Source organism: Misgurnus anguillicaudatus, chromosome 4 (assembly GCF_027580225.2).
Source record: "Misgurnus anguillicaudatus chromosome 4, ASM2758022v2, whole genome shotgun sequence".
Lineage (NCBI taxonomy): Eukaryota > Metazoa > Chordata > Actinopteri > Cypriniformes > Cobitidae > Misgurnus > Misgurnus anguillicaudatus.
In genome coordinates, this window is record NC_073340.2 from 35,576,221 (window position 1) to 35,601,629 (window position 25,409).

The 25,409-nt window shown below is 37.3% G+C and overlaps 1 protein-coding gene across 1 annotated transcript; it reads right to left on the bottom strand.

Moving 5' to 3' along the window:
* Positions 1–530: 530 nt before the first annotated feature.
* On the bottom strand, positions 531–18,583 carry LOC129420654 (pancreatic secretory granule membrane major glycoprotein GP2-like). The gene is made up of 9 exons (XM_073866513.1): positions 18,268–18,583; positions 8,686–8,945; positions 5,199–5,256; positions 3,027–3,211; positions 2,722–2,879; positions 2,383–2,628; positions 2,135–2,297; positions 852–954; positions 531–732 (listed from the first exon to the last, which is right to left on the bottom strand). Exons 1-9 carry the CDS (start codon positions 18,581–18,583, stop codon positions 629–631), a joined length of 1,593 nt encoding a protein of 530 aa, XP_073722614.1. The 3' UTR covers positions 531–628.
* Positions 18,584–25,409: the final 6,826 nt, after the last annotated feature.

The window sequence follows — 25,409 nt, forward strand, 5'->3', positions numbered from 1 at the left end:
CATAAGTTAAGCTATTTTCAAGTTTACTTTATTCAACTCAGCACTAGTCAAGATTTAAAAAAAAAAAAAAACATTAAAATTACTTGTAAATCCACATTTAATTTAAGGCAACCAGGATTTGTTTTACGGTTTTACAGATAATCAAATCACTCAGCTTCCTTTTGAATTTTCTAAGAGTTCTCACTAATGAATAAATTAATAGGCAATGACTTATACTCTTCATCTTTCTAAAAACAGTATGCCTGTCACCAAACCGTGTTTTCAGTAGTTACTGATGGTAAACTGCTGCTCTCGCAATATTTTTTCTGTCAACACAGAGATGGATGTGTGTGAGCAGATCAGTAGTTTCTAAAATACGCAAACCAGCTCTTCTGGCAAACAACATCCAGGCATTTTCAAAGTCAGTCAAATCAACTTCAAATCCTCATTCTGATGCTTGATTTAAACTTTATTCATGTTTTTAACAGAAAAACTTGGAAAAATATGAAAATTCACAATCAAATTAAATCTTATTTCATCACACTGTGCTAGTGTAAAAGAAAACAAAATCAGAGATAACAGATATGACAAATCAAATGTTAAGCTATAGAAACTTTTAAAATTAGAAATTGAGCATTGTGGAGACATCCTAGAAGATGATGCAGGCACTCAGGAGTGAAACCAGCAGTATCATCAAACAACCAGTCAGACCTGGAGCTCCGGACACTCGCACTAATTCTGGAGCCCAATTCTCTGTGAATAGGATTCAGTGCATTATTAAATTACAACACACAAATTAATAAGACTTTAAAATAAAACAGTCCTCATATATCTGTAAACGTAGCGTTAAGGATATTAAAGCAAATGGTTACCGGCATTTCCATCAGACCAGACAAAAGGACCCATTGATATAGAAGAACTGTCATAAAAGTCCAGAGACCTGCCGACCCTCTGGTGATATCCAGAGACACAGTCCTAAAAGATTGAAAATGTCAGATAATTAAAATATTGAAGATTTCCATACAGTGAGAGCACATATTAAAGAGTATTAAAATTATTTAAACTCATTGGTATTAGTATTTATTGGTGTATAATCTATTAGTTTATTATATAACCCAATTTTTCTTCAAAAGCAACTGTATTTTGGAAAAGAATTTGTGTAAAAAATACCACTTAAAAATACCAAAAAAATAACATTAAAAACAACTCCATACCACAAAAAATAAATTTCTCTGGACAAAAATATGTTTAAAATATATGCTAAATACATCTTTAAGTGGCTCATACAGCAAAAAAATATATTTTAAATATAATTTCAAACATTTTTCAAAATGTACAAAAATGGCCAAAAAATAATGTTAATACATGTTTATTACATGTTAAATTCATTTTTATACATTATATGTCTAATCATATTTCTTTGGAAAATATATTTTTGTCCATTTTTTTGTATATTTTTAAATATTTGTAAAATTATATTTGAAAATATATTTTTGCTGTATGCGGTGTTATATTACCCTGCCACTTTAAGAGTGCATGGATCCAATATACTGTTACACATGTTTTATTTCTCAACTGCTTATATTCACTTAAGAGGTAGCGTAACAGCCTGTGTTTACAATGATAGTCACAATATTTTTGATAATTTTGTGTAAATATGTCAGTTCAAGGGCAAGAAAGCATGAGCTTAGTTGGCATTTGCACGTGCTTTCTGAAGCCTTGAGATGCGGCTTTCTGGGGATGTGTGTCAACGCACACATGAAACTCTTTAAATAGCGAATTAGTAGCTCATAAAAGTCCAGTAGCTGTTACGTGTCTTCGTGTCTTCTTGTGCCTAAATATAACAACAAAGCATAAAAGCGTGTGAAAATGATTAACATTTGTGATGATGCAGCTACATTGCCCTGTGTGTTGTGTTTGAACAAGTTGCAGAGGTGACATAACTTCACAGGGTCTGTCTCTCTCTTTTTTTACTTGCCTTTCGTGGCTTACTCTCACACGGGGCCCAGATGCATTCTCAGGTATTAAAATTTGGTACCGATTAATTTAATGTGAATCAGTACGCATTAGTACCAACATAATTCGGCTGGTGCTCTTAAAAGTACCAAGCTTGGTACCCAACCCTAATTTTGTGTAAATTATTTTGTAAACTCACAGCTGAGCAGGAATTGTTTGCCAGAAGACAAAGATGAACAGCACAGTGCAGGTAAACTTTAGTGGAGTTTGAGTTGAAGACGAACATCCTGAAGGAGAAACGGCTGGATGTTGTGACACCATTCTGAAGAAGCTTTACTGTGTTATCATGTGGATTTGGACACCTGATGATAAGGAGGATTATTTATTTAACCCTTTAAATGTCTTTAAACACGTTACAGCAAACACAAAGAAATGTTTGTCTCTTACTCTCCAGTGATGAGATCCCAGCGCAGACTGTAATCTGGATCATTCACAGGTGTAGCCCAACATGTGTCAATCACTGTGACTAACTGTCGACTGTCAACCCCATCAACACGAACCTCAACAAAAATCTTCTGGTTGAGTTTTGCATTCACACTACCATTGAAGGGCTGAGAGAACCCAACATCCTCATATGGGATCATTCGGACCTGATACATCCCTTCACCAGCAGGAAGGTGCTTGTGCACAACGCTGAGAAAATAAGATATAATTCAATATAGTTGTGTATTATTCTTTTGTATTGATTGTCTTTTATATATGTAGCCAGTAGAAATAAAGTCTGACCTCTCCAGTGGGTTGATTTCTATCATAGAAAGTGTTTGGGTTTGGGGGTAAACACAGCTGAAAGATATCTGCAGAATCCTCTCTCTGCTGATGAGACCTTCAGATAATCCTGGTGCTCCCAAAATAAAGTTCTCATAGATGATATGAGTGCCATTGGCCTGTGCATCACAAACATAGTTTTAGTCAGAAAATTATAAAAAAAAAATTTAGACTGAAAAAATTGTGAAAAGGCTTTATTTCATTTATGAAAGTTATTAAGTTATAATTTAAGTGTATTTGAACAGTATGTAGATATTGAATCTTACCATAAGATTTGTACCACAGGTGTGTCCATTGTTATCAAAACTAAACTCCACTCGGCCATTCTGGATGACTCCTCTGCAGCTGGGATCATTGAGATGCAGGCCATCAGCTGAAAAACCAGCTTCAAAGAGCTGACAGCGAGATATAGATATAGATCCTGTACTGCTCTCACAGGTTTCAAAGAAATCTGAGACGTAAAAACTGATCATCAGTATACTGTACATGAATATCAGATGACGTCACTCACTTCTCAAACTTGTCTGCCGCCATCTTGAGTACCTGATTCGGCAAGATCGATACATCAGTCTATGTGTTTCTGTAGGCCTACTTTGTTTTACATCAAATATTACATCAACAATCATAAATTTAGCATTTTTTGAAAGCTAAAACACTCAAGATTCATGTTCTGAGCTTGTTTTTGCCATCAATTAACTGAAGTGAAAAGGATTAAATGAAATGCAGACGGACAGCATATTAATATGAATGTCGGTACTCACATATTTTGCCATATGGTTCTGATAATTTCTGACAAATCCAAAAAACTTCAGCATAGATTGCAACGTAAGGGTCCACTCTTCAAAATGCATCCCACATTTGAATCCAAAACAACAAAAAATAGGGAAAAATCCCGCAAGATCCTCATTTGTTTACATGCGCGCGATGTGGTAAGCGAGAGATGCCTTTGACTTAATGCGGCGCTGAAAGAAATGATAGGCGGATGACGTCAAAGTACAGCGAGAGCGAGTTGAAACTAGAATTCTTCGTATGATTTCTCGATCACTCTGGTGTTACTTTAACGTCATTCGTCTGTCATTTCTTTCGGTGCCGCATGAAGCCGAACAAGCCTAATGGTCATTTTGCTCACCTTCGCTTTTGACTGGATGAAGCCAAAATGAAGCCATCGATTGCCTATCCAGCAAAGTTTTGATGGGGATAGTAACCAATCATAAAACGATTACAAATATTCAACTTACGTCAGTAAAATAAACTTCTGCACAGATGTGCGCATAGCGGGCCGACTAGCCTCTCACAGAGCCGTTGAGAAACGTCTCCACAAACTAGATAACCTCCATTGTGGAGCATTGACTGCAGATGACTTTGTGTTGAGAGTGTTTTGGAAAAGGTGATAAGGAGCACAATCGAGGTGCAAAAATACCCGACTGTGTAAACATGAAATTGCGTCGCAGAGTTGCACCAGATGTTGGAGTTGCACTCAGAAAGTAAGTTTGTATTGTTATGTTCATCATATATTTATAGTTTTTGCTTCATGTTAGCTGTTTTTGATTATACAAATAACAGTGGAGATGACTAAGGGCTCAGTCACACCAAAAGCGTTTATGGCAGTTGCAGGCGCCTTTTTTGAATGATATTCTATGGGCAGGGCGCGTTTGCGCGCTGTTTATGCGCGTCGAGCGCCTTGCGGTTTTCTGCCGCCTGCCGCGCACGCGTTTTTGAAGGAGCGCTGAGAGCGGAGGAGCGCCTGACGTCATTCGCGTCTTCCATTGTCCAATCGAATGAGGGGAGAGGCGGGCCTTACGTTGTGGCGAGGGAAGTTTACAGTTGCTTTGAAGAACCGGACTCCACTCGCTCACTCTCTCCTGCGTGTTTGTGCTCCTCTTATCCTCAAACAAGGTCAGAGCAAGCGCCCTATTTTTAAAGTTTCTGCTAATATGACAGTTAACAGCAAAAGAGCGCTCACGCTTCAATATTTGATTGACAAGACAGCTGACTCGGTGGTTGCTTAGCAATATGAAAAGCCGCGCTGCACTGCTCTTTTTTAAAAAAGGCAGTGCGTCGCGCCTTGCGTTTGCAAGCGTTTAAAGCGCTTTTGGTGTGACTGAGCCCTAAGACACGAATTTTACATGCTCATTTTTTATGACATGATATGTAAATGCATCATATTTATGGCTATAAGAATATAATGCATAGAATATCCAAACTAAAAACAAGAAAGTAAGATATGTGGGTGAAAATATGCTGTAAATCGTAGCAAACTAGCCAGTACTCAGTGGGTACTCAAGATGGAGGCAGTCAACTGGAAAAAGAGCAGATGACGTATAAGGTCACATGACTGATAATTATTTTAGAAATTGTAAAGGAATGATTTTAAACCAAAAGAGTCAGGATCAGATCTGATTTGGTAGTCTTTGCAGAAACAGCAATAAACACCGTACATCTCTCCACACCATTCATCTTCAGTACAGTTGAGCTTAGAACAGGGATCTCTCTCAGCTAAGAAGAAAACAGATAAAATAGATTGTGGTGTTAACACATAGACACATGACAAATTTTGTGTCCCCTGATTTAATATACATTGGGTCCCAAACATAAAATCTTTACAAAACAAAAGTCTTTAATGTTATGTGTTTGGGTTTAGAGGTAAATGACATTGAGAGTTATGGTTAAAAGTCCCAAACTCAGACACACCAGTGCTGAGTTTGTTTTTTGCCTTGTCATGTCTTGTTTCACCTTGTCACTATGGCTACCATTGTTTCTTACCCTACATCACGCACCTCCCTCTTGTTTGTCATTAGCTATTCTGTGTATAAAATGGGATCAAAATTTCACTATACCCCTAAATAGTGCAATATTTGAGGGGACAGTCCTTTGTAGTTATGTCTGAAACTGTAGTGATCATTATCGAGTGCACTTATTTAATCCCATAATGCACGTGCCAAATAAACTTCCGTGTCTCGACACAAGATGTTTGTGGTGTTTTCCAATGATGGTGTTTATGCCTTGTCTGCTTTGGAGTTCATGTTATTTTCTTGCATGGATGCAAGATATAAAGATAACTTTTGATCAGCTACCGGTCAAAGTCCTTAAGGGACCTGATTTCAAAAAGGTCTCAATTTCTCATGACATCTGCATTAGGAAAAGATTATAAGTCCAATTTTCTAACCATTTAGCCACATCTTCCTCCAAGTAACCAATAGCAACTATATTTTATTTATTTCCACACTTCTACTTTGATCACCCATACGGTAAGGCGCACCCCAAACTTTACAAAACAGTCAGTTGTAACAGTCACAAAGCTGTCACATTGTTTTTGTTGTAATTTTACCACTCAGAATGAGGGGGCAACAGTGGGTTATACTCCCACGTTTAAATGTGGGTAGAGTTGAGCAAGTCAGATCTGTAATGGATGAGTAAGCATGGCTTATGACTCCATACATACACTTGGGGTGCGTTCCACTCCAGTTTTAGACACGCACTCATGAACTTCCCTAAACACTTCCCCTCGGGGGAATCCCTGTTGCCATTTTAAAGTGCATTCCACTTTGTCAAGTGGACGAGGGAAGTTTGTATGGACAGACCCTCGCTTCCTCGATTTTGACTGAGGGAGCGAGTCTACTTCATATGTACACTTCAGGCAGCTCCATATCCCACAATGCATCACGATTGTGATGTCACTTCAGCAACTCGCACTTTGCACATGGAGGGGGCGGTCTCCACTTTCCATGTGATCAAGGGCTTAGGGCGATCCATTTGAACTTACTTCAAGTGTTTCAGCAGTAGTGGGCACTCATACAGCGTAAGCAATGACGTACATCTGAGTGAACGAGAGCAGGTCATAAAAAAACGAACTGGAATGCAGGGTTGGTCCTGGTTGAGAAACTTTGAGATTTCTGCTCAATCACATTTTGTGGGAATTATCATATTGTTCATATCCATGTGTTCAACATGACCTGTATCAGAAAGGACTATAAAGCAGGATTTGACCTCTGTAAATTAGTGATGGGAAATGAAGCCTCGAATGAAACACATATACTTCCCTTACTGTTTCGACCATGATTCAAATTCTCAAAGAGGGAAATTCAGATGAATATTAATATTGTGTGTACAAATAAAGCTTAGAGAACATGTGTGTGAATGGTCAATATAATAAATGTATTTACTCATTCAAGTGGCAATAAATTAATGTATGAGTTAATATTCGAGAACGGCTTACCACTTCGTGGCTGAGTTGCTGTTGATTCCAATTGCTTTCATTTTGTCATAATATTACTATTATAATATTACAGTTGAACATGGAATATTTAGTAGTGAGGAAATTTCACAAAACTTCTTATCGCAACCTATCACTGTACCACGCTTGAATTCACTGAGCTTTTGAGAACAACCTATTATTTCACAAATGTTTGTAAAAGGCACATGAAAACACCATAAAAGTGACTGGAACACCGGAATTCAATGATTTGGAGGGGTGTCCCAAAACTTGGCTATATACTGTAGTGTATGTCTGACTGGAAAAGCTGCTTACAGAGCGCATGGTCACACACACACACACACACACACACACACACACACACACACACACACACACACACACACACACACACACACACACAAACACACACAAACACACACACACACGCTGTTTTTATAAACTTTTCATGTATCTCAATAAGTTCCCCAGCTTGTGAATCAGTCTGTGAATCCCAATCGGAAGTGATTATCCCTATGCCCTTCGAAGATCAGAGCTCTTAAATGTAAACTTCCAAGGGAGTACCGCAACAACATTGTGTGGATAACACTTGGCGAATAAAGCCATGAAAACAATAATTTTCAGCATATGTTTACACGTCTCTCCTCACCTTAAAAGGATGCAAAAACTCTGTTTGGAACTTCAGGTAAGGATACTGGCTCTCTGGGACAGTTGATAATTTATTTTCCCACTGATATTTATAAGTAGTACACAGAAAGATCTCTTTGATTTATTAAAAAACTATAATAATATAATAACATATAATAACTATAATAATATAATAACAAATAATTATTCTGTTTTATGTAGTACTGACAAGTACAAAGTCCAGAAATGTTAAGATTAAATTGAAAATCAGTTTCATATATAGTAATGGAAATTGACTTACATTCGCCAAAAAAATAGCAACAAAAATACTAAATATGAATAAAAGAAACAAATAATAGATTCATGAGACCAAAGACTGCTGGTTTGATCAACCCCAAACAAATAAAATCAAATTTTTGACCATCGGTCAAAAGATACCTCAGATACCTCAGAGCCGGCATCAAATTGAAGCAAACACTGACACCCACTGGTCACACTGGAACTCACATGTCTGATTTTAAAAACCACAATTATACAATATTATAGATATATATTCTTATTACACATTATATTTAAATTAAGATGCTTTTTCTTGATGAGCAAACGACCCAAAAAATAAGGCGTTTTTAGACCAAAAATATAAACAATTAGTTCAGTTTGTGAATAAAACGAGCAAAAAAAATAATAATCTGCCAATGGGGTAAGCAAAAAATCTTGAACATTTTTCTTAAACACTAAATTATATAAATTATAGAGGAAGTAGGTTACTTTACCAGTGATTGTGATCGGTGGAGTAATTGTTTTTCCGGGCAGAGTCTCTGCTGTCGTCTGTATTGCTGGAGGCAGTGTGGTGTTGCCTGGGACTTCTGTGATCAGGATCATGTTTGTATTAATGTCATATTATAAAAAAGCTAAATAGTTACATGCAGATGAGTAAATTTTCTACCTGCACAGTAAGCAGAACAGAATATTGGTCTGACAAATTCATAAACATAGTAATTTCCTGGACAGGCTTTTACTTGTATGGGATGAAATTTCCAACCACAGCAGCCGTCCCATCCAGACATACAAACATGTTGTCTGACCACTCCATCTTCCAGCTTTGGATGAGCTCCATTGAGCCACAGTGGGAAATAAGTGCCACACATATCCTGAGCGACACATGATTCTGACATCTGAGCATTCTGACCATTGAGGAAAAGTCTGTACCAGCCATTAACATTACGAACACATTTGTCATAGTTGTAATTGTTATAGTTATGTACAGAATAATTAGTAGCTCTCCAGGGTTCATCCAGACTGGTGTAGTGTTCACAGGGGTCAACACTTGGAGTGCTGAATGGAACTATAATATAGACATAAAAAAAGAGTCAATTGGGGGAAATAAGTATTGAACACGTCAGCATTAATTAAACTCATAATCAAACACAGTCTCAGTGCAGCAATTGATGTGAAATTTTAACCAAACATTGATATAAATAAAAAGTCAAAAGTTATGTCTAATAAACTGAAATGTCATGGCACACATGATTGAACACACTACAAAAAAGCAGTACATCAAGGCAAGGCAGCAGCTGATTTTACTACAGTAGTTCTGCCTCTTTCCTGTAAAAATGAGAATCAGGGGGTTGAGTGCATTTTGATAGGTTATAAAGAGGCTTACCTACCTCTGAACACAAGTATACAAACATCTCATGATTGGTAAAGGCAACAACTGCCCCAAGACCTTAGCAAGACCTTATGTTATGCTATGGCATTTACTTTATGTTTCTAAATGAAACTTGGTTAGATGACAGCTGCAGTGCTACAGTCCTCAATGAATCAGCCCCACCCAACTTTACCTTTATAAGTGTCAGTAGAGCTATTAGAAGGGGTGGAGGAATAGCTGCTTTATTCAAAGATGCCTTTCAATGCAAGCAAGTGTTACTTGGTGATTACCAGTCTTTTGAATATTTGTGTATTGCTTTAAAAGGTACACCACGCATTCTGTTTACAATTATTTATAGACCTCCCAAATCCTTACGGGGATCCCCAAAAAGACCATTAGACAGCTACAGCTCATACAAAACACTGCTGCCAGAATTCTGACCAGAACCAAAAAATCTGAGCACATTACTCCAGTCCTCAGGTCCTTACACTGGCTTCCTGTTACATTTAGAATAGATTTTAAAGTATTGTTACTCGTTTATAAATCACTTCATGGCTTAGGACCCAAATACATGACAGATATGCTAAATGAATATAAACCTAACAGATTACTCAGATCATTAGGATCAGGTCAGTTAGAAATACCAAGGGTTCACTCAAAACAAGGTGCGTCAGCATTTAGTTATTATGCCACCTCTTGCTGGAATCAGCTTCCAGAAGAGATCAGATGTGCTTCAACAGTAAACACTTTTAAATCTAGATTAAAAACACATCTGTTTAACTGTGCATTTACTGAATGAGCACTGTGCTGCTTCACACTGACTGCACTTTTAACTCAAGTCACTTTTACTTCTGTTTTATTCTTTTTAACATTTTAAAGTGTTTTTATTAAAATCACATTTATTTTCTTTAATTGTTATTCTAAATTTTCATGTATCTTTGTTTTTATTGTGATTTTATTGTGTATCTATTATTTTTACATTTTCTTTTTTCTCTTTTTATATATTGTTTTCTCATTTCTATGTAAAGCACTTTGAATGACCTCTGTGTATGAAATGTGCTATACAAATAAACTTGCCTTGCCTTGCCTTGCCTTGCCTTTTCAATCCTATTCTTGGGGACCCACTGCTCTGCACATTTTTTATGTATTCCTTATCTAACACTAATCATTAGCTCATTATAGGTGAGAGCTCCGTGAACTATACAAAGTGTGTCAGGTTATGCTGGGTACACACCAAAAGATTTTTTACACCTTATAAGATTTTCAAAATGTGATAGACCACAAACATAGGATAAAAAATGCTTGATTTAACCGTTTTGCACCTATTGTGTGTGGTGTGCCTAGCCTGACGTTGCCATACTCAATTCTAGTCAGAATTTGAGTCTGATACCGCTCCATTGAGCTATAATTATGAGGCGTGTCTCAACCGAAAAATGCCTCTGCACTCAATTGGATAGATCTACGACCAATCAGAGCAACCGAGTGTGTAACGTATGTTGAAATTACGTCTTTGCAGCCTGACCGAACTGGTAGTTATTTCGCTACAATGACACTAACATTGTGTTTATACCAGTGGCGAACCGTGAGTACTTCAGCTGGGCCTTCAAAATATGCAATGAAGTGAAAATGCCTCTCCATGCGCAATTACGCATGGCGCAATAAATGAAAGTCACAATTTTAATGGATTGGTTCTACTTACTACACCGCCTTAATTCTTAAAAACAGGAAAACGGAGACAAGTGAGCATGGGGGAAAAACACCAAAATAAATTGAGAGTAGTTTGTTTTTCATAAATTTAAAAATTCAGAATATAATACTAGGCTATTCGTATTTCGATAAATCATACAGTGAACGTGTACAAATTCTGAGCACGCAAAGTTAAATTACAGAATAGGCATCGTTTGCCTTTAAATGCAGTTTTAAAGTTTAAAAATACTTTAACTGATAAACACACATACAGACTCTGCTGCTCTGTAAATTTGCATTTAACAAGCCTAAATTGTGTTCTTTAATTTATTTTTTGTAAATATATATTTAGCTGTAGGATAGCTTGTTAATCTTTTTTCATAAGGGGAAATATAGCACCCTGCGTTCTCAGTGCACCTCCTTGTGGCTTATAACTGTTATATTTTGCGGGCTCGCAAAATCCCTAGCCCGAGCCCCGGTGAATGTTTTTGCATTCTCTGAGATTTAGTTAGGTAATTATATTGTATGTAATTCGGCGTCACCTGTCAGTCATTACTATCCTTAAGTGAAACTGTCAGGAAGTGAAAGTATAATTAAACCCATTATTTTTCTCGTGTTCACGTCTGATGTGCGCAGCGCAGCTGCACGCGCTTCTCTCGGCTGTGCTCTTCACTAGTACCCGCTTAAGTAATTTAGTTTTTACCTCAGCCCTATTAAGCTAACCACATCATCAATCACGTTTTCCGCCATTTACCTCAACCACTCTCACCGCAGAGATTCGGGCCATTAGACGGTCTATGATTAGGACTTCTTCTTCTTTGGTGTTTTACGGCAGCTCGCATCCAGTTTGTTGCATGATTAGGACTTCATGAAGGCTTACAATGTTTTGTTTTTTACCCGCCCACTTGAAATCAAAGCGTGATTGGTCGATTTGCCCGTCACTCTCCACACCAAAACACATAGCTTGGCCTTCCTTGGGATTCTTGAAGTCCTAACCAATGAATGAGCCAGCTTACCGGGCCTTAATAGAGACAGACGATTCTGATTGGATATGAACCTGACAGTAAGCTTAACGTTAGAACATAGATGAGAGAAAATATATTACATGTATTGTATTAAATTAAATTAAATAGAAATTTAAAAATGTAAAAACATATTTTTATTGAATACTTTATTATTTATTAGTATTATTACAATTATAAAAAATATTTTTATTAATTTGTTTAGGCCTTCTCTGAAGGCGTAGAAGGCCCTGAAGGTTCCCCACTGGATTATACCGAGTTAGCGAATGTACATCAACACCTATTATGTTTACAACATTTCGTTTATATCACAACATGAAGTATTTACTAAGTCATAGAGTAAGACTATCTCTTACCATTTGTACGTTAGGTGAACTTCATCCACGACGATACCCATTACGTTTGCTTGAAAATATTGGAGCCTAGCATGTCCCTTGACTTATTCAGCAACCACGATTCCGGGCTTCCGAAAAGAAGCTGGCAACGACCGCTAATTATATCCATCTCGTCGTGCACGCTGAGTTGCATCGCCGTGATAACGTTAGCCATTTCAGTTGCGACCAACTTTTGCCGAATAGGACATCAACAAATGCCCTGCTCGCGTTTCTCTGTTCCTCTTTTAAAATCAATGCTCTGTCGATATCTTTTAGTACAGACTCAATGTCAGAATCCACACATCTGAACTCTACAGCGGCAGCCATTCAACACACGCGCTCTTTGGTGACGTGGTTCATTACGTTACTGTTGATTATCTGTCCATCATCGTATAAAGCCCGCCCTGACAATTTGATTGGTTCGACCAGCATTTGTCCTAAAATAGTAGCTCCTCAACGCAGAAACCCCAGACCCATCTTCCCGTTTACAAAATCTTGTGGGCGGGGCTAAGATGGGCTGGCACCCAGGCTATGGTGTGCCATGATGTGTCAAAGACAGCACGCCACACAGTCTTGACTGTAAACACAGGAAAACTCGCAAAATCTCATGAGACTTCAGAATAAGCATGGTGGACAATATGCAGGAAGAAATTTCAATGATAGTGTTTGGAATGATTTTCACAGAAAATCCAAGGGATGAAAAGAAAATGGTTTGGGTGAAGTTATGGAGACGGGGGGAACATTGTCTGTACAAGTTCACTTTGCAGCAACTTCAGTTTGTGCTGCGCCGTTTCATCTTCCATCATCTCGCTTTCTGATTGGATATTGATATTGTTCATTATTGTTCATTTCACGTGATATGGCATGCGTGTGATTGTCCTCGGGTTTTCCCCCCACACATCAGGATTTCTGATTGTAAATATTAAACATGTTAAATATTTACAATTCGCGATCGGGCGGCTCCGACATTCTTCCGATCAGGTTCGGACACTCTTAACACACCTCACACCAAGGGAAAATCTGATTAGATAATCTGTAGAACCATCAAGATAATTGGGACATAGCAAGGATGGTCAGAAGGGGGGAAATTGCCGCAAAATCAGCCATATTCTCTGTTGGTGTGTACTCAGCATTAGAGAGACATACAAAATATGCAGAGCAGTGGGTCCCCAGGAACAGGATTGCAAACCACTGTGCTATGGTACATAACAATGATTACAGACAGATTTCACAACTTTTGCTGCTCGAAAGATGTCTGATCTGGGAGTCAGAAAACTAATACAAGTGCCAAGGACCAGTGGTGTAGTGTAGGGTATACGCAGTTATACGGAGTACAGAATATCCACTTCCTTATTGGATGGCATTTAAAAAAAAAATTAAATTAATAGTAAACCCACTTCTCCATTCAAAACTACACCACTGCCAAGGACTTTCCTGAAAGAGATTCAGAAAAAAGACTTTGTGGCAGAAGTTATGATTATCATAGAGAAAACTATTGGCAGTGCACTCAACTGCAAAGACCTCACTCGAAAAAGCATGTTTAAACTCATCTAAAGTTTGATAATCAATATTTGGATATCTTTTCCTATGACATTTCAGATTATTAAGCCAAATTTTTATGGATTGTAACAGTGTTTCAGAATTCAATTAATCTCCTAAAAATATCATAAAAGTTTCCAGGGGTTTCGTTTCATGCGCAAATAACATTAAAAATAACAGAACATGAGGATTTATAATGCACCTGCAGCGCTGTGTATGGAGAAAACAGAATAAAATGAATAGGTCTACATGAAATTAGTTTCACTTAAATAATCAGCATATTAACAAAACAAATTAGAAAGTATAGTTTAGGTAAACTGTAGGTACAGCATTATGATGGCATATCTGTGCCAATAAAAAGCGAGCGCATCACTGATACCTGCATGTGCGCTTAATTGTTATTGTGAGACCATAACAGATCTGCGCACAAAGAAATGAAAGCATGCAAGCTTGTTTTAAACCGTCGCGGGCGAATTACATTTTGGTATGTTCGCAATTCAAGTCTTGTGCACAGGAGTGTGTCTCACATCACACCCAAAATCAGCCCCACATTCTCAGGTATAAAATATGCTTTGCCTACTGAATTTGCATAACTTACTTTTTTTTTAAGTAGATATAGAATGCGCTCAAACTGACAAAATTACTTGTAGAACAAAAAAGGGTAACACTTTATTATAATGTTCATTAGTTAACATTGGTTAACTACATAAGTTAACATGAACTAATGATGAACTGCACTTATGCAGCATTTATTCATCTTTATTAATGTTAATTTCAACAATTACTAATACTTTATTAAAATTTGGTTAACGTTAGTTAATGCACCGTGAACTAACATGAACAAACAACAGCTTTATTTCTATTAACTAACATTAACAAAGATGATTAAATACTGTAACAAATGTATTGCTCATGGTTTGATCATGTTAGTTAATACATTAATTACCTACTTACACTGTAAAAAATTATGTGTACATTTTTTACACATTGTGTGTGTCATGCCATTTTACGCGCTATTTCATGGTAAAATAAATGAAAGGGACTACACAAGTTGTGTAAAAAACAGTGATGAGAGTAACGCATTACGAAGTAATTCTGTTATTATAATTCCACTACTTTTAGCGGTAATGAGCATGTAAAGAGTATTTTTTTAAATCATGTGTTGTCCCTAAACTAACACACCTTCTGTGTTATTATTCATTGTGCCGCCCACCACAGTCCTGCGACATTAGATCAGAAATGTCTTGTCTGCAAGTGTTCATTTTTCACAAAATAGAGTAACGCGAGTAACAAACTCATTTAAATTTCAGTGTAACTTCGTTACTTGATTTAAAAAAAAATACTTCGTTTCATGCTCGTTACCGCTAAAAGTAGTGGAATTACAGTAACCGAATTACTTTGTAACGTGTTACTCCCATCACTGTTTTTAACACAACTTGTGTTGTCTCTTTCATTTATTTTAACATGAAATAACGCCTTTAAATGGCATGACACACACAATGTGTAAAAAATTAACACATATTTTTTTACAGTGTACTTACCGTTAAAACAGTAGGTACTGTATAGTATGAATCCAGGTAGTATGAATAAGATTCGGACATACTACATCCCCCATGTTGCTACATCACGTGACATACGTCGTCATTACGTCATGTCATTCTAGTGCGAATATAGCCTAATATGACGACACATCATCTGCTTCTTTGGATAACTCCTCTCCCCCGGGGCATCATGGGTAGTGAAGTGTCCATTGTATGCACACGGCAAAATCTAACTGGAAGTAGTAGGTCATCTGGGTACTTTTCACAAACTGTTTTTTGAATACTATGTATTCGGACATACTACTCGGCTTTCCTACTGCTTTTCGCATACTATATTGTATGGAAGTAGGCGGTTTCGGATGCAGCAAAACACTGATTGCTCATTTTTCCAAAGTGGGGGCTATGGGTGGGACTCACTCACGCTACAGACCTATGGCAGATTAGTGGATGGGACTTACGAAAATGTACGAACACAGAAGAAAAAATTATCAGCCGCTATCTTTATGCTAAGCTAAGCTAACAGACGTTGTGGAGCGGGATGCTTATGTGTTGCTAACTGGATCCGGTTGCTAACTGGATGCTTACTGGATGCTTACGTGTTGTTTTGTAACATTAAAGTATTTGGTAGCCATAAGTCTTGATAAAATATCTGTTGGAAATTAGACAGTGTTTGTTTTCTTAAGTTACAGACACCGGCCCTGGGGCTCGTTTTAATAAGGAGTTTCATCCAACTCTGAGTTAAAACTTGAACTCTGAGTTTATTTACCCTGAGATTGGAAACTGAGTTTTTGGTTACAGAACAGCAGCTCAGCTAAAAATGAAATTAGGCATAATACTTGTGCATAAAAGGCTACGAACAAATAGTAAATGGGCTGCATTTATATAGGCTTTTAACAGACCTATGACCATCCAAAGCGCTTTGCCTCACATTTACCCATTCACTCACTCATTCATACACCGACGGCAGTGTCAGCCATGCAAGGCGCCATCCAGCTCGTCAGGAGCAGATGGGGTTAGGTGTCTTGCTCAAGGACATCTCGACACTTGGTCCGGTGGAGCCGGGAATTGTATTTACAGTGAAAAAGTACTTATTTTTTAGAGATTACTATTCTATTTTCCCTTGCTTTAACTAAAACAATTGAATTGTGCTGGTGGCCAGATTAATTTAAATGTTATGTATTCTGGAGCCTTTGGACCACACTAAGGAATTGGCCAGCAGTTCATCTAATGATGAAGATTTTTTCGCCTCTTTGAAACCAACAACACATGAAGTGTGACACGTTCCCGGCTATTTGCAGCCTTTCTATCAAGACTAATACCTTGTTCACACTGTCAGTCCAAATATGATTTTGGTGCATATCCAATTTGACAGACTCGCTGTCCACATTGTGTAACTTAACTGTTTAGATATAATATCTGCGTCCTTTAGCGTTCTGCCGTTTTCGGGATTATCTGCACTGTTTCACGCTGGCTCAACGTCTGACGTGTTAACATGACGCGACAGCATGACGTGACCGAAAGGCTACACAAATGTGATCAGGGAGGTCAGACTAAAATGGATTTCCGAAAATGCGATTTGAAAAGGATTTTTGGATGTAACCTGAAACGGATTAGGAAATAAAAGGATTTCATGTGGTTTTTGGCCGTTCACACGTTCTAAATTTGATTGGATTCCTATCGGAAATGCACCAAAATCGGATTTGGACTGACAGTGTGAACACGGTTTAATACACCTCTTCCTGCATTGGCTGCCTGTGAGAGGCTTGATAGAGCTTAAAATTTAAGTTTAATTCAAGGTTTTACAACTTTGAGTAGCATGTTGAATACTGAAATTATGTAGTAGTCTTATAGTTTGATAATTAAATTAAATTAAATACAAACATAGGATAAAACCTTTTATGTGGTTCATCGACTTTGTTTTTAGAGATTAAAAGCTTAAACAAGAATCTCTAGTTTTCATTCTTCCAGTTACTTTTACTTTTTAATACTCAAGTACAATTTTAATGTGGTACTTATTTACTTTTACTCAAGTATGATTATGGACAGATACTTTTACTTTTAATTGAGTAAAATTTACGCTTAGCACTTGTACTTTCACTTGAGTAACATTTTTGAGTACTTTTTACACCTCTGCGCCCCATGCTCATGTTTGTCATAAATAAAACAGAAATACAACACGCCGGTATTCGAACTCAGATTACTGACAGTACGTCTGCCCTAACCACTGCACACAGCACTACCCACTAGGCCAGCGACAATGATGAGGGGATACATAAGAAATGTAAAGTCAACTGTTCAGATGTAAGAGCATGGCCACAAAGGCTGCTATTAGTCACATAAGGATACTTTTATATCTAAAATGACTGCTACCATACTTTTCAAAAGTTATGAGAAATATTTAACTGCTTTATTTTACAATTCTACATAAACTAACTAAGTAATAGTGTTTTGCCAAACTAAAAGTGTTTTGGCAAACTAACCAAGACAGGCCTTACCGACCTGGTCTTTTCTGACGAGCCTAACATACCTCCGAGTCTCTATCACTTTCCCAAGATACGGCGGACTTCCTGCTAGCTTCTAGCAATTACCATAGTGTCCACAAGCAGTATACATCCCCCGCCAGATCTAAATTTCTGTAATGTGCGAAAATAGTGTGTTTGAAAATGTTATATAAACGGGAATATGTTAGCGTTGTCCAGGGCAAAACGAGTGTATTGTTGAGACTGTAACATCACAATTTACTTGATTTCGAATCATGTATAATGAGTTTCTTCTCCTGGAGTGTACTTATTAGTGATACTTTTTACTTGATTTGTTGGCAATGCATAAACCATTAATAATATATATAATAATATACAGTATATGGTCTGTACTGTCTGTAGCTTTTTCTTGTCTTTCTTTCCGGTGATCACAAAACTATTGACCCATGTTGTTGGCTCAATCACTTGTTCAATAACATCAGCTTTTAACAGGTCATCAAGCGTGTCCATCAGTCTATCCATAACTGCCAGTGGTACTTTCCTGCAACCATGTATGACAGGAGTGACTATAGGATCAATGTGGATGAAATGTTCTCCTGAGAACTCACCAAGTCCTTCAAAGACACTTGCATGTTGCTTTAGCAGGTCATCTTTTGTAGTTGGGTACTTGACTATGAGCATAGCAATGTCCATCCTTTTTATTAGACCTAACGCTTCTCATGCATCCTTGCCTAGGATAGCTGTGTCTGAGTGGTTTGACATAAAACAGAAAGTTGGATTTGGTTTGAGCATTGGAGCACTCCAGTGAGATTGTTCCTTCTGGTTTCAGCTTAACTCCACAGTATGCCACCAACACTGTATTTGTCGGTTTCAGTTGCAAGTTTATTCGTTTTTCACGCTTGGCTTTTCTCATCAGTGTTTTGTACACAGCCTGCAGTACCTTTGTTTCTGCTTCTGTGTATAACTTAAACTTAACAGACATGTTTCCTACATCTATGTCTGCATACCAGGAATTGTCTCTTTTAGTGCTTATTTGGTCTATGTTTACTGTTCTAATGAAAAGTGAGTCTATTTCTGAGCTCAAATGATGCATTTTCATCTTATGTGTTGCTTTTGTAGACTCACATATCTTTGTGTAGTGATTGAGCTTACCACACTTTCAGCACGAGACTCCAAATGCTGGGCAAAACCTTGGTTGATGTGACTTTTCACATTTCCTGCACACTTGACCCTTTATTTTTTTGCTATCACTTTGTACTTGTGGTTTTCTTCCTTGTATCCACTGTTGGCTGTCTTTGGTCTTGTTCACTGCATGTATTGCTCTTTCTTGTGTTGTATTGCTCATTGCATTTGTGCTTTGGCAGTCTCCGCTGCTCTGCAGATGTCAATCGCTCTCTCAATCCCTATTGAAAAATCAAGCTAAGACCAGCATAAACTGGTGGTGAGCTGGTTTTAGCTGGTCTCCCAGCTTGTGTTTAGCTGGTATTGCTGGTGTAGCAAGCTGGTCTAGCTGTGTTTTGGTCACGTTTTAAGCTGGTCTAGCTGGACTTAGCTGCTCATGCTAAAAGACCAGCTGACCCACCAGCTTGACCAGCTTTGCCAGGCTGGGAGGACCAGCTTAGACCAGCTACTGCAACCTTAAACCAGCTAAAACCAGCTAAAATAAAAATGCAGTAAAATAGCTACCTGTACTTTAGCTTCTTTTTCTTCAGCACCACTTCCATGTTGCATCTTGTATATTTGAATTTGTTGTTCTCATCTTCTCCAGTTTTTGCTTATATTGCCTGTTAACACGTGTGGGGACTGTAGTTTAAATTGTTTCATCTCTTTTCCGCTTCCGAGCGCAGCTGCCTGCTAACTCACGGTTAGCCTAACTTCGGCAAAACAAACAAACAAACAAAAATCGGTGCATGGACCCACTTATGACACCATGTGGTGTTTTCGATTTGTAATAAATTTATATTGTGCATCGAGGTGAGAGGAAGGAAGCCACTAAGTAGACTGTTTGCTCTTTTTTAATAACTGCCGGGCCGGCTACAACCTGTATCAGTCAAAACACAGAATAACACACCACTACCAGAAAATCCCTCCGCCTCCAGGCAGGCACTATTTATCATTAGTATATGTGTGCTATACAATAAACTACAGTGATGATGATCCTGTTGCTTCATGGGTCTCATCTTATTCCCATCAACCTGTTTCTGAGGCATTTAATGACACATTCGTTGTTATTCTGGTTTCCAATATTTTACATGACTAAGTGGTTCACCCTGATACTGCCAATCACTTTTCTACAAGGTTTGGTAGGGTAATTAGACCTGTTCGCAGGTTAATTGAGTCAATGGTTCAATTGGAAACCATACTTGGTATGGAGCCTGGATCTCCTGTTATTCATGTTTAGGTCTGTGTTTTTCATTGCATTGTCTTTGGTAATGTTGATGTTGTTTACTGTATGTAATTGTGCATAATTGTTCTGTTTAAGCAAATGCTCTGAGTGTTTCAAACTGTAACAGGGACATTTTCTATGCCTACAACATGTGTAGATGTTTGGCCAATCTCTATCATGTTTCGAGGGGGGGGGGTGTAACAGATATAGAAATTACACTGTTAAATTTAAGAATTCACACAAAGTTGTTTATTTATCTTATATGATTACCTGATTAAAATGAGCCCTCCCCCTTTAAGAGTTGTGAAGTCACATGTTGACTTAACTTCCTCTGCTACTACCTCCTCTTCCCTTTTGTACTGTTATCTTTTGGAAGAGAAAGAAAAGGGCAATACCATCTAAAGAGGCTGCTTATCTGTTTCGTGTGTCAGATAATAAAAATACCCTTGGAGAAGAACTGAAGCCTGCTGTTTTGTGTCTGATTCAGTAAGGTCACAACGCGGAGTCCAGTCATTCCACCGGTGTTGCTGGGTGCATGTAAAATTTTGCATCATAAGTCATACAAATCATAACTACAATACAACTCATTATGAACCCTTATACACTCTGACTCACGGTATGCATTACTTTTCTGTAAAATGCACACCTGACCTGTCAAATGTCTTGAAATAACCACCAGAGCAATGTCTGTGGTACAGTTTAAGCGGAATAATGGACTCCAGTCCTTTGAATTATTCAAAATTATACCACGGGTCTGTTGAATGCTTTATTCTGATTGACTGAGAAATGTTCCATGGGTGTTGATTATTTTTCTGTAAACTGCACACTTGTCAAATGTCTTAAAAATAGTGGTGTAAGCAGAATAATTGACTCCGGTCCTTTGAGTTATTTGAAAATAATGCACACCCGCGGTGTAACGGCACAACGCGAAGGTGGGCATTATTTTTTAATAATTAAATGGCCCGTCATCAATTATTTCTTACATAATAAACACCCGCAGTGTAACAGCACACCACTTCGCATTTTGCTGCATTATCACCTTGGGTTTGCATTATTTTCATCAATTCGTCAATTTTTCCTTACATAATGTTTATAAGTCAGAATAAATGTACCTGCACAATATACAGGGCCTGTGATCGCTAGATTTGGTCTGGTGAGTTTGTAGACATAATAATTTCCAGGACAAGCTTTGACTTGGATTGGGTTTGATGTAAAATAACTGCACTCGTCTGGAAAGTAGCCGTAGACTTCACGAGTAACAACTCCATCTTCTAATCCAGGATGAGAACCACCAAGCCACAATGAACTATAACCTCCACATGACATCCAACTAACACACCATTCGGGCATCTTAGCACTTGTTCCATTGAGAAAGAGTCGATACCAGCCATTCCATTTTACACGAGTGTCATCATGTCCATTTTTTAAATCATACATAAACCAGTAATTGAGTGTACTTCTCCGGTAGTCATCCAGTATGTTGTAGTTTGAGCATGGATCACCTGAGATTAAAATAAAGTTTTCAATTATTCAAAAATCAAAATTTCAATAAAGAAAGCCACTTCATGATAGGAGAAACAGTATACCTACAGTTGGCATAGACTAAAACTTTTGGTTTGAAAAAACATTTTAATGAACTTAAATAAAATACTGCATGGTTTCAACATTGCTTAAACAGCAGCATTGCATACTAGCAGTGCAGACATTATTGCAGATTATCTATTTAAAGGAATAGATCAGCCAAAAATTATTTATCAAAAAAGAAGACGCAGGAAACAAGAATATCTCATTCTTAATGTGCTGCCATATTTAGTGCTGTTTTGTTATCATGTTCTTTCCATTTTGCCAATTAAATTACTTAAAAAATTTGACATTTATTTACTTACTAAAGTAATTTTGATTACTATAATTATGTATGTATGTGCTTGTTGGAGCTTTAACATTGAGCATAAAATAAAAGCACATATGTGACTCCACTGGAAAATGTTCTTTTATGCCAAAAATCATTAGGATATTAAGTTACGATCATGTTCCTTGAAGATATTTAGTAAATGTCCTACCGTAAACCTAATTTCTTATTTATTTTTTTAGTTATATTTATAGTGTAGAGATAGTTTCCCCATAATCAATCTGAGACAAAAAAGCAACTAAAGGTTTTCGTGAAGCCAGGGAAAAATATGACTTTAACCTATACAGAAAACCCAATGTAAATTTTAATTTCTTTGCCAGATATCCACTGGCATATCCACATCCATTTGATGTCTCCATTTACATCTACAAGGCGTTGTTGTTGTTTTTTTCTTTTTTTGCTTGTTTTTTTACGTTTCCTGACAGATCTCATATAGACATATTGAAAATGTCTGAAAGATGTTTTGGATTTAGAATGTATATAAAACATCTCTTTCTAAGACCTTTGTCTAATGTTATACACACCATATTATTTATGTTTAATCTTTGTTTAGGGGTGCTGCATTCTTTCTGAATATTTAATTACTGTCTCTATTAAATTTACATGTAATAAATTATCTTATAGCTACAGACATGGTAGGTCTCTGTCTAAATAGGTCTGTATTATTAAATTAAAGAGAAAGATTTTGAATAGCTAGGTTGGCTTTTATGTTTAGTGCGAAATAGGTGTGGTAGGAGACCAAATCTCATATTCTTTCATAGGGCCCAAAATTGCTAGTGGTGCCCCTGAAGGCAATACATCTTAAAGGATGATTTCTGAAAAACGCTTTTAAAAAGGGAGTCAGGCCGACTAACAAAACACACTGGTAGCGTGTCTACTAAACGACATTGTTGCCTGGGTCTATCAAAAGGGGGTCCAGATTCTATTGGGGTAGGGGCATGTTTGTTTAGGTGATTTCAAATGTCAACATTGGCTTTCAGAGATCATGGACCCTGCCTTTAAATGGCATAAGTAAATTGAGAAAATTTGGGGTTTTAACTATAAACTACAACCTGTTTGTGTAACAAAGTAAAGAACAAACAACCATGCATTAGGAACATTAATAATTGCTTTATTTATAATATATTTTCTATAGATGTGTAAAACCATATTTTGGCGGATTGTGTTTCTTTACTTTCATTTTTTCACAAGTTTGCCTGCCCATTTAGTCTTAATAAATAACGGTAAACGAACTTGGCTTGCTGTTCTCGAAGGCAGCTCGAATCTTGGTCTGGCTCGAGCCCCAAGTTCAAGTAACAGAACAGAAGGAAAACAATGTGCAGTGGAGGAGATATGCCAGAAGAATTGCGGTTGGGCGCGGAGGCACGGGACTCGGGTTTATGCTTTTTGATGATTGACACATGACTGTTTAGGTTCCTTTCAAACCTACATTAAAAGTTTATCTGTTAAAATATTATTACTGCAGTAAAAGAGTTTAAGTATAATTAATTAAGGGGCGGTTTCCCGGACAGGGATTAGACTAGTCCTAGACTAAAACATTTTTAAGAGCTGTCCAAACTGAAAACAACTTGCACTGACATATCTTAAAATACATCAGGGCCCTTTGTTTTGCCTCAACATGCATACAGGTAATGTTTTTAGTAAGGCATGTTTGTTAAAACTAGTTATATTTCCTAATTAAACTAAGGCCTAGTCCTGGATTAACATGGTCCCTGTCCGGGAAATCGCCCCTCAGAGTTTAAGGGTAATTTTTAAGTTTTTCAGAAGCCTGCAATTAGTTTCATTTGCGATATCAAATGAACGTCTTCATTTTCTTCATAAAGTCATACCTTTGCAATTCTTTGATCGATTGTGTTTTAGAAGTACTGTATGCTTGAACTCTAATGTCAGCATTGTGATCGCCGATGCGCTGGTAGAGAGAGACAGAAAAAAAAGAGAGAGCGCGGCCCTGTATAGAAGTGGATTGATATGTTATTTGAAGTCGGCTCTTAAAGGACAAAACACCTGATTAAACTATAACGTAGCTATTATACAAATTTTTTCAGGATGTTCTTGCGACCGGTGGCAACTTGTCCACGACCCGGTGGTTGGGGACCTCTGCGGTAGTGGAGTCAGTTTGCAAAACCATTGCGAAAGCGTGTGCACTGTTTATTGATTATTTATGGTTTTATGATTTTAATGATTTTAATACGGATTGCAAATCTGATAGCACTAATTGTTTAATTGTGCGTATGGTTTATTAATCCGCGCGCACGATTTGTAAATTAATAATCTGAGTATGGTTTAGAAACTGAGGTGACGAATTACAAAACCGTGTTCGCCTCTCGCAGGCACAAGAAGATGGTAGATTGCCACCAATAAAATCTACAATCAACTTAGCTTTTGAGAAATGAAGCCAATAGCAGGCAGAAAGGCCCTATTTAATTTATATGGCATTGAGTTTAGTATCCTGTCAATAACATAACCAAACAATACACTCTCTGTATGAGTGTATTACAGTTGTTTTACTAAAACTGAACATAAAAGCCAACATTCATCACTGCTGCAGTGGATAAATCATCTTACATGTACAGTACAAAGTCTTGGCGAACATGTGCACCACCTGCTGGTCAGGTCGATTAACAGCAGATAAGATTATACTCGGTACTCTACTGCTTTTCCTGCGGCTCCCGGATGTTAAATGTTGAAATCTGTACGACTGAATTTTTGGACTTGAACTTTTGGACGCGAATTTAAATGTACTGAAAACTGCCTGCTGAATATTTTACGTTGTTTTTTCAAACAGACCGAATATTTTAAAGTGAAATCTAAAAGGTGAATGTGGACTATTGAATTTTTAATACAGAAAATATACACGCATGTTGAATTTCATCCCTTAAAAATGTAAAACCTAAAAAATACAATGCATTAAAATTCAAGCACGGTTAATACAATGCATTTTTTTCCAGGTAGTACAATTCAACAGCCTATTTTAATTCAAAAACTTTTGTCATTATATTTCTTCCATATATTTAAAAGTGTTGAATTCAAATATTTACAATTATTTGCAATTTTTAAGACTTCTTTTTAATAACCTTATTATGGAAACCTACTCATGGTAAAGCTGGATCCAGTAATCATAGCTGGAGTTGTTGAGGACACTGGCTGTGTTATGGTGCTGACATCTAAAGAGATATAATTAAAGACATTACTGGAATGTTTGAAAACATCTAAAATAATACAAA

Coding starts and splice junctions, on each gene's coding strand:
- LOC129420654 (XM_073866513.1), bottom strand. CDS start 18,583: ATGGACATTGCTATGCTCATAGTCAAGTACCCAACTACAAAAGATGAC. Junction 8,946..18,267: donor GACAGTACAGACCATATACT/GTATATTATTAT, acceptor TCTATATTATAG/TTCCATTCAGCACTCCAAGT. Junction 2,629..2,721: donor GAAATCAACCCACTGGAGAG/GTCAGACTTTAT, acceptor TTATTTTCTCAG/CGTTGTGCACAAGCACCTTC.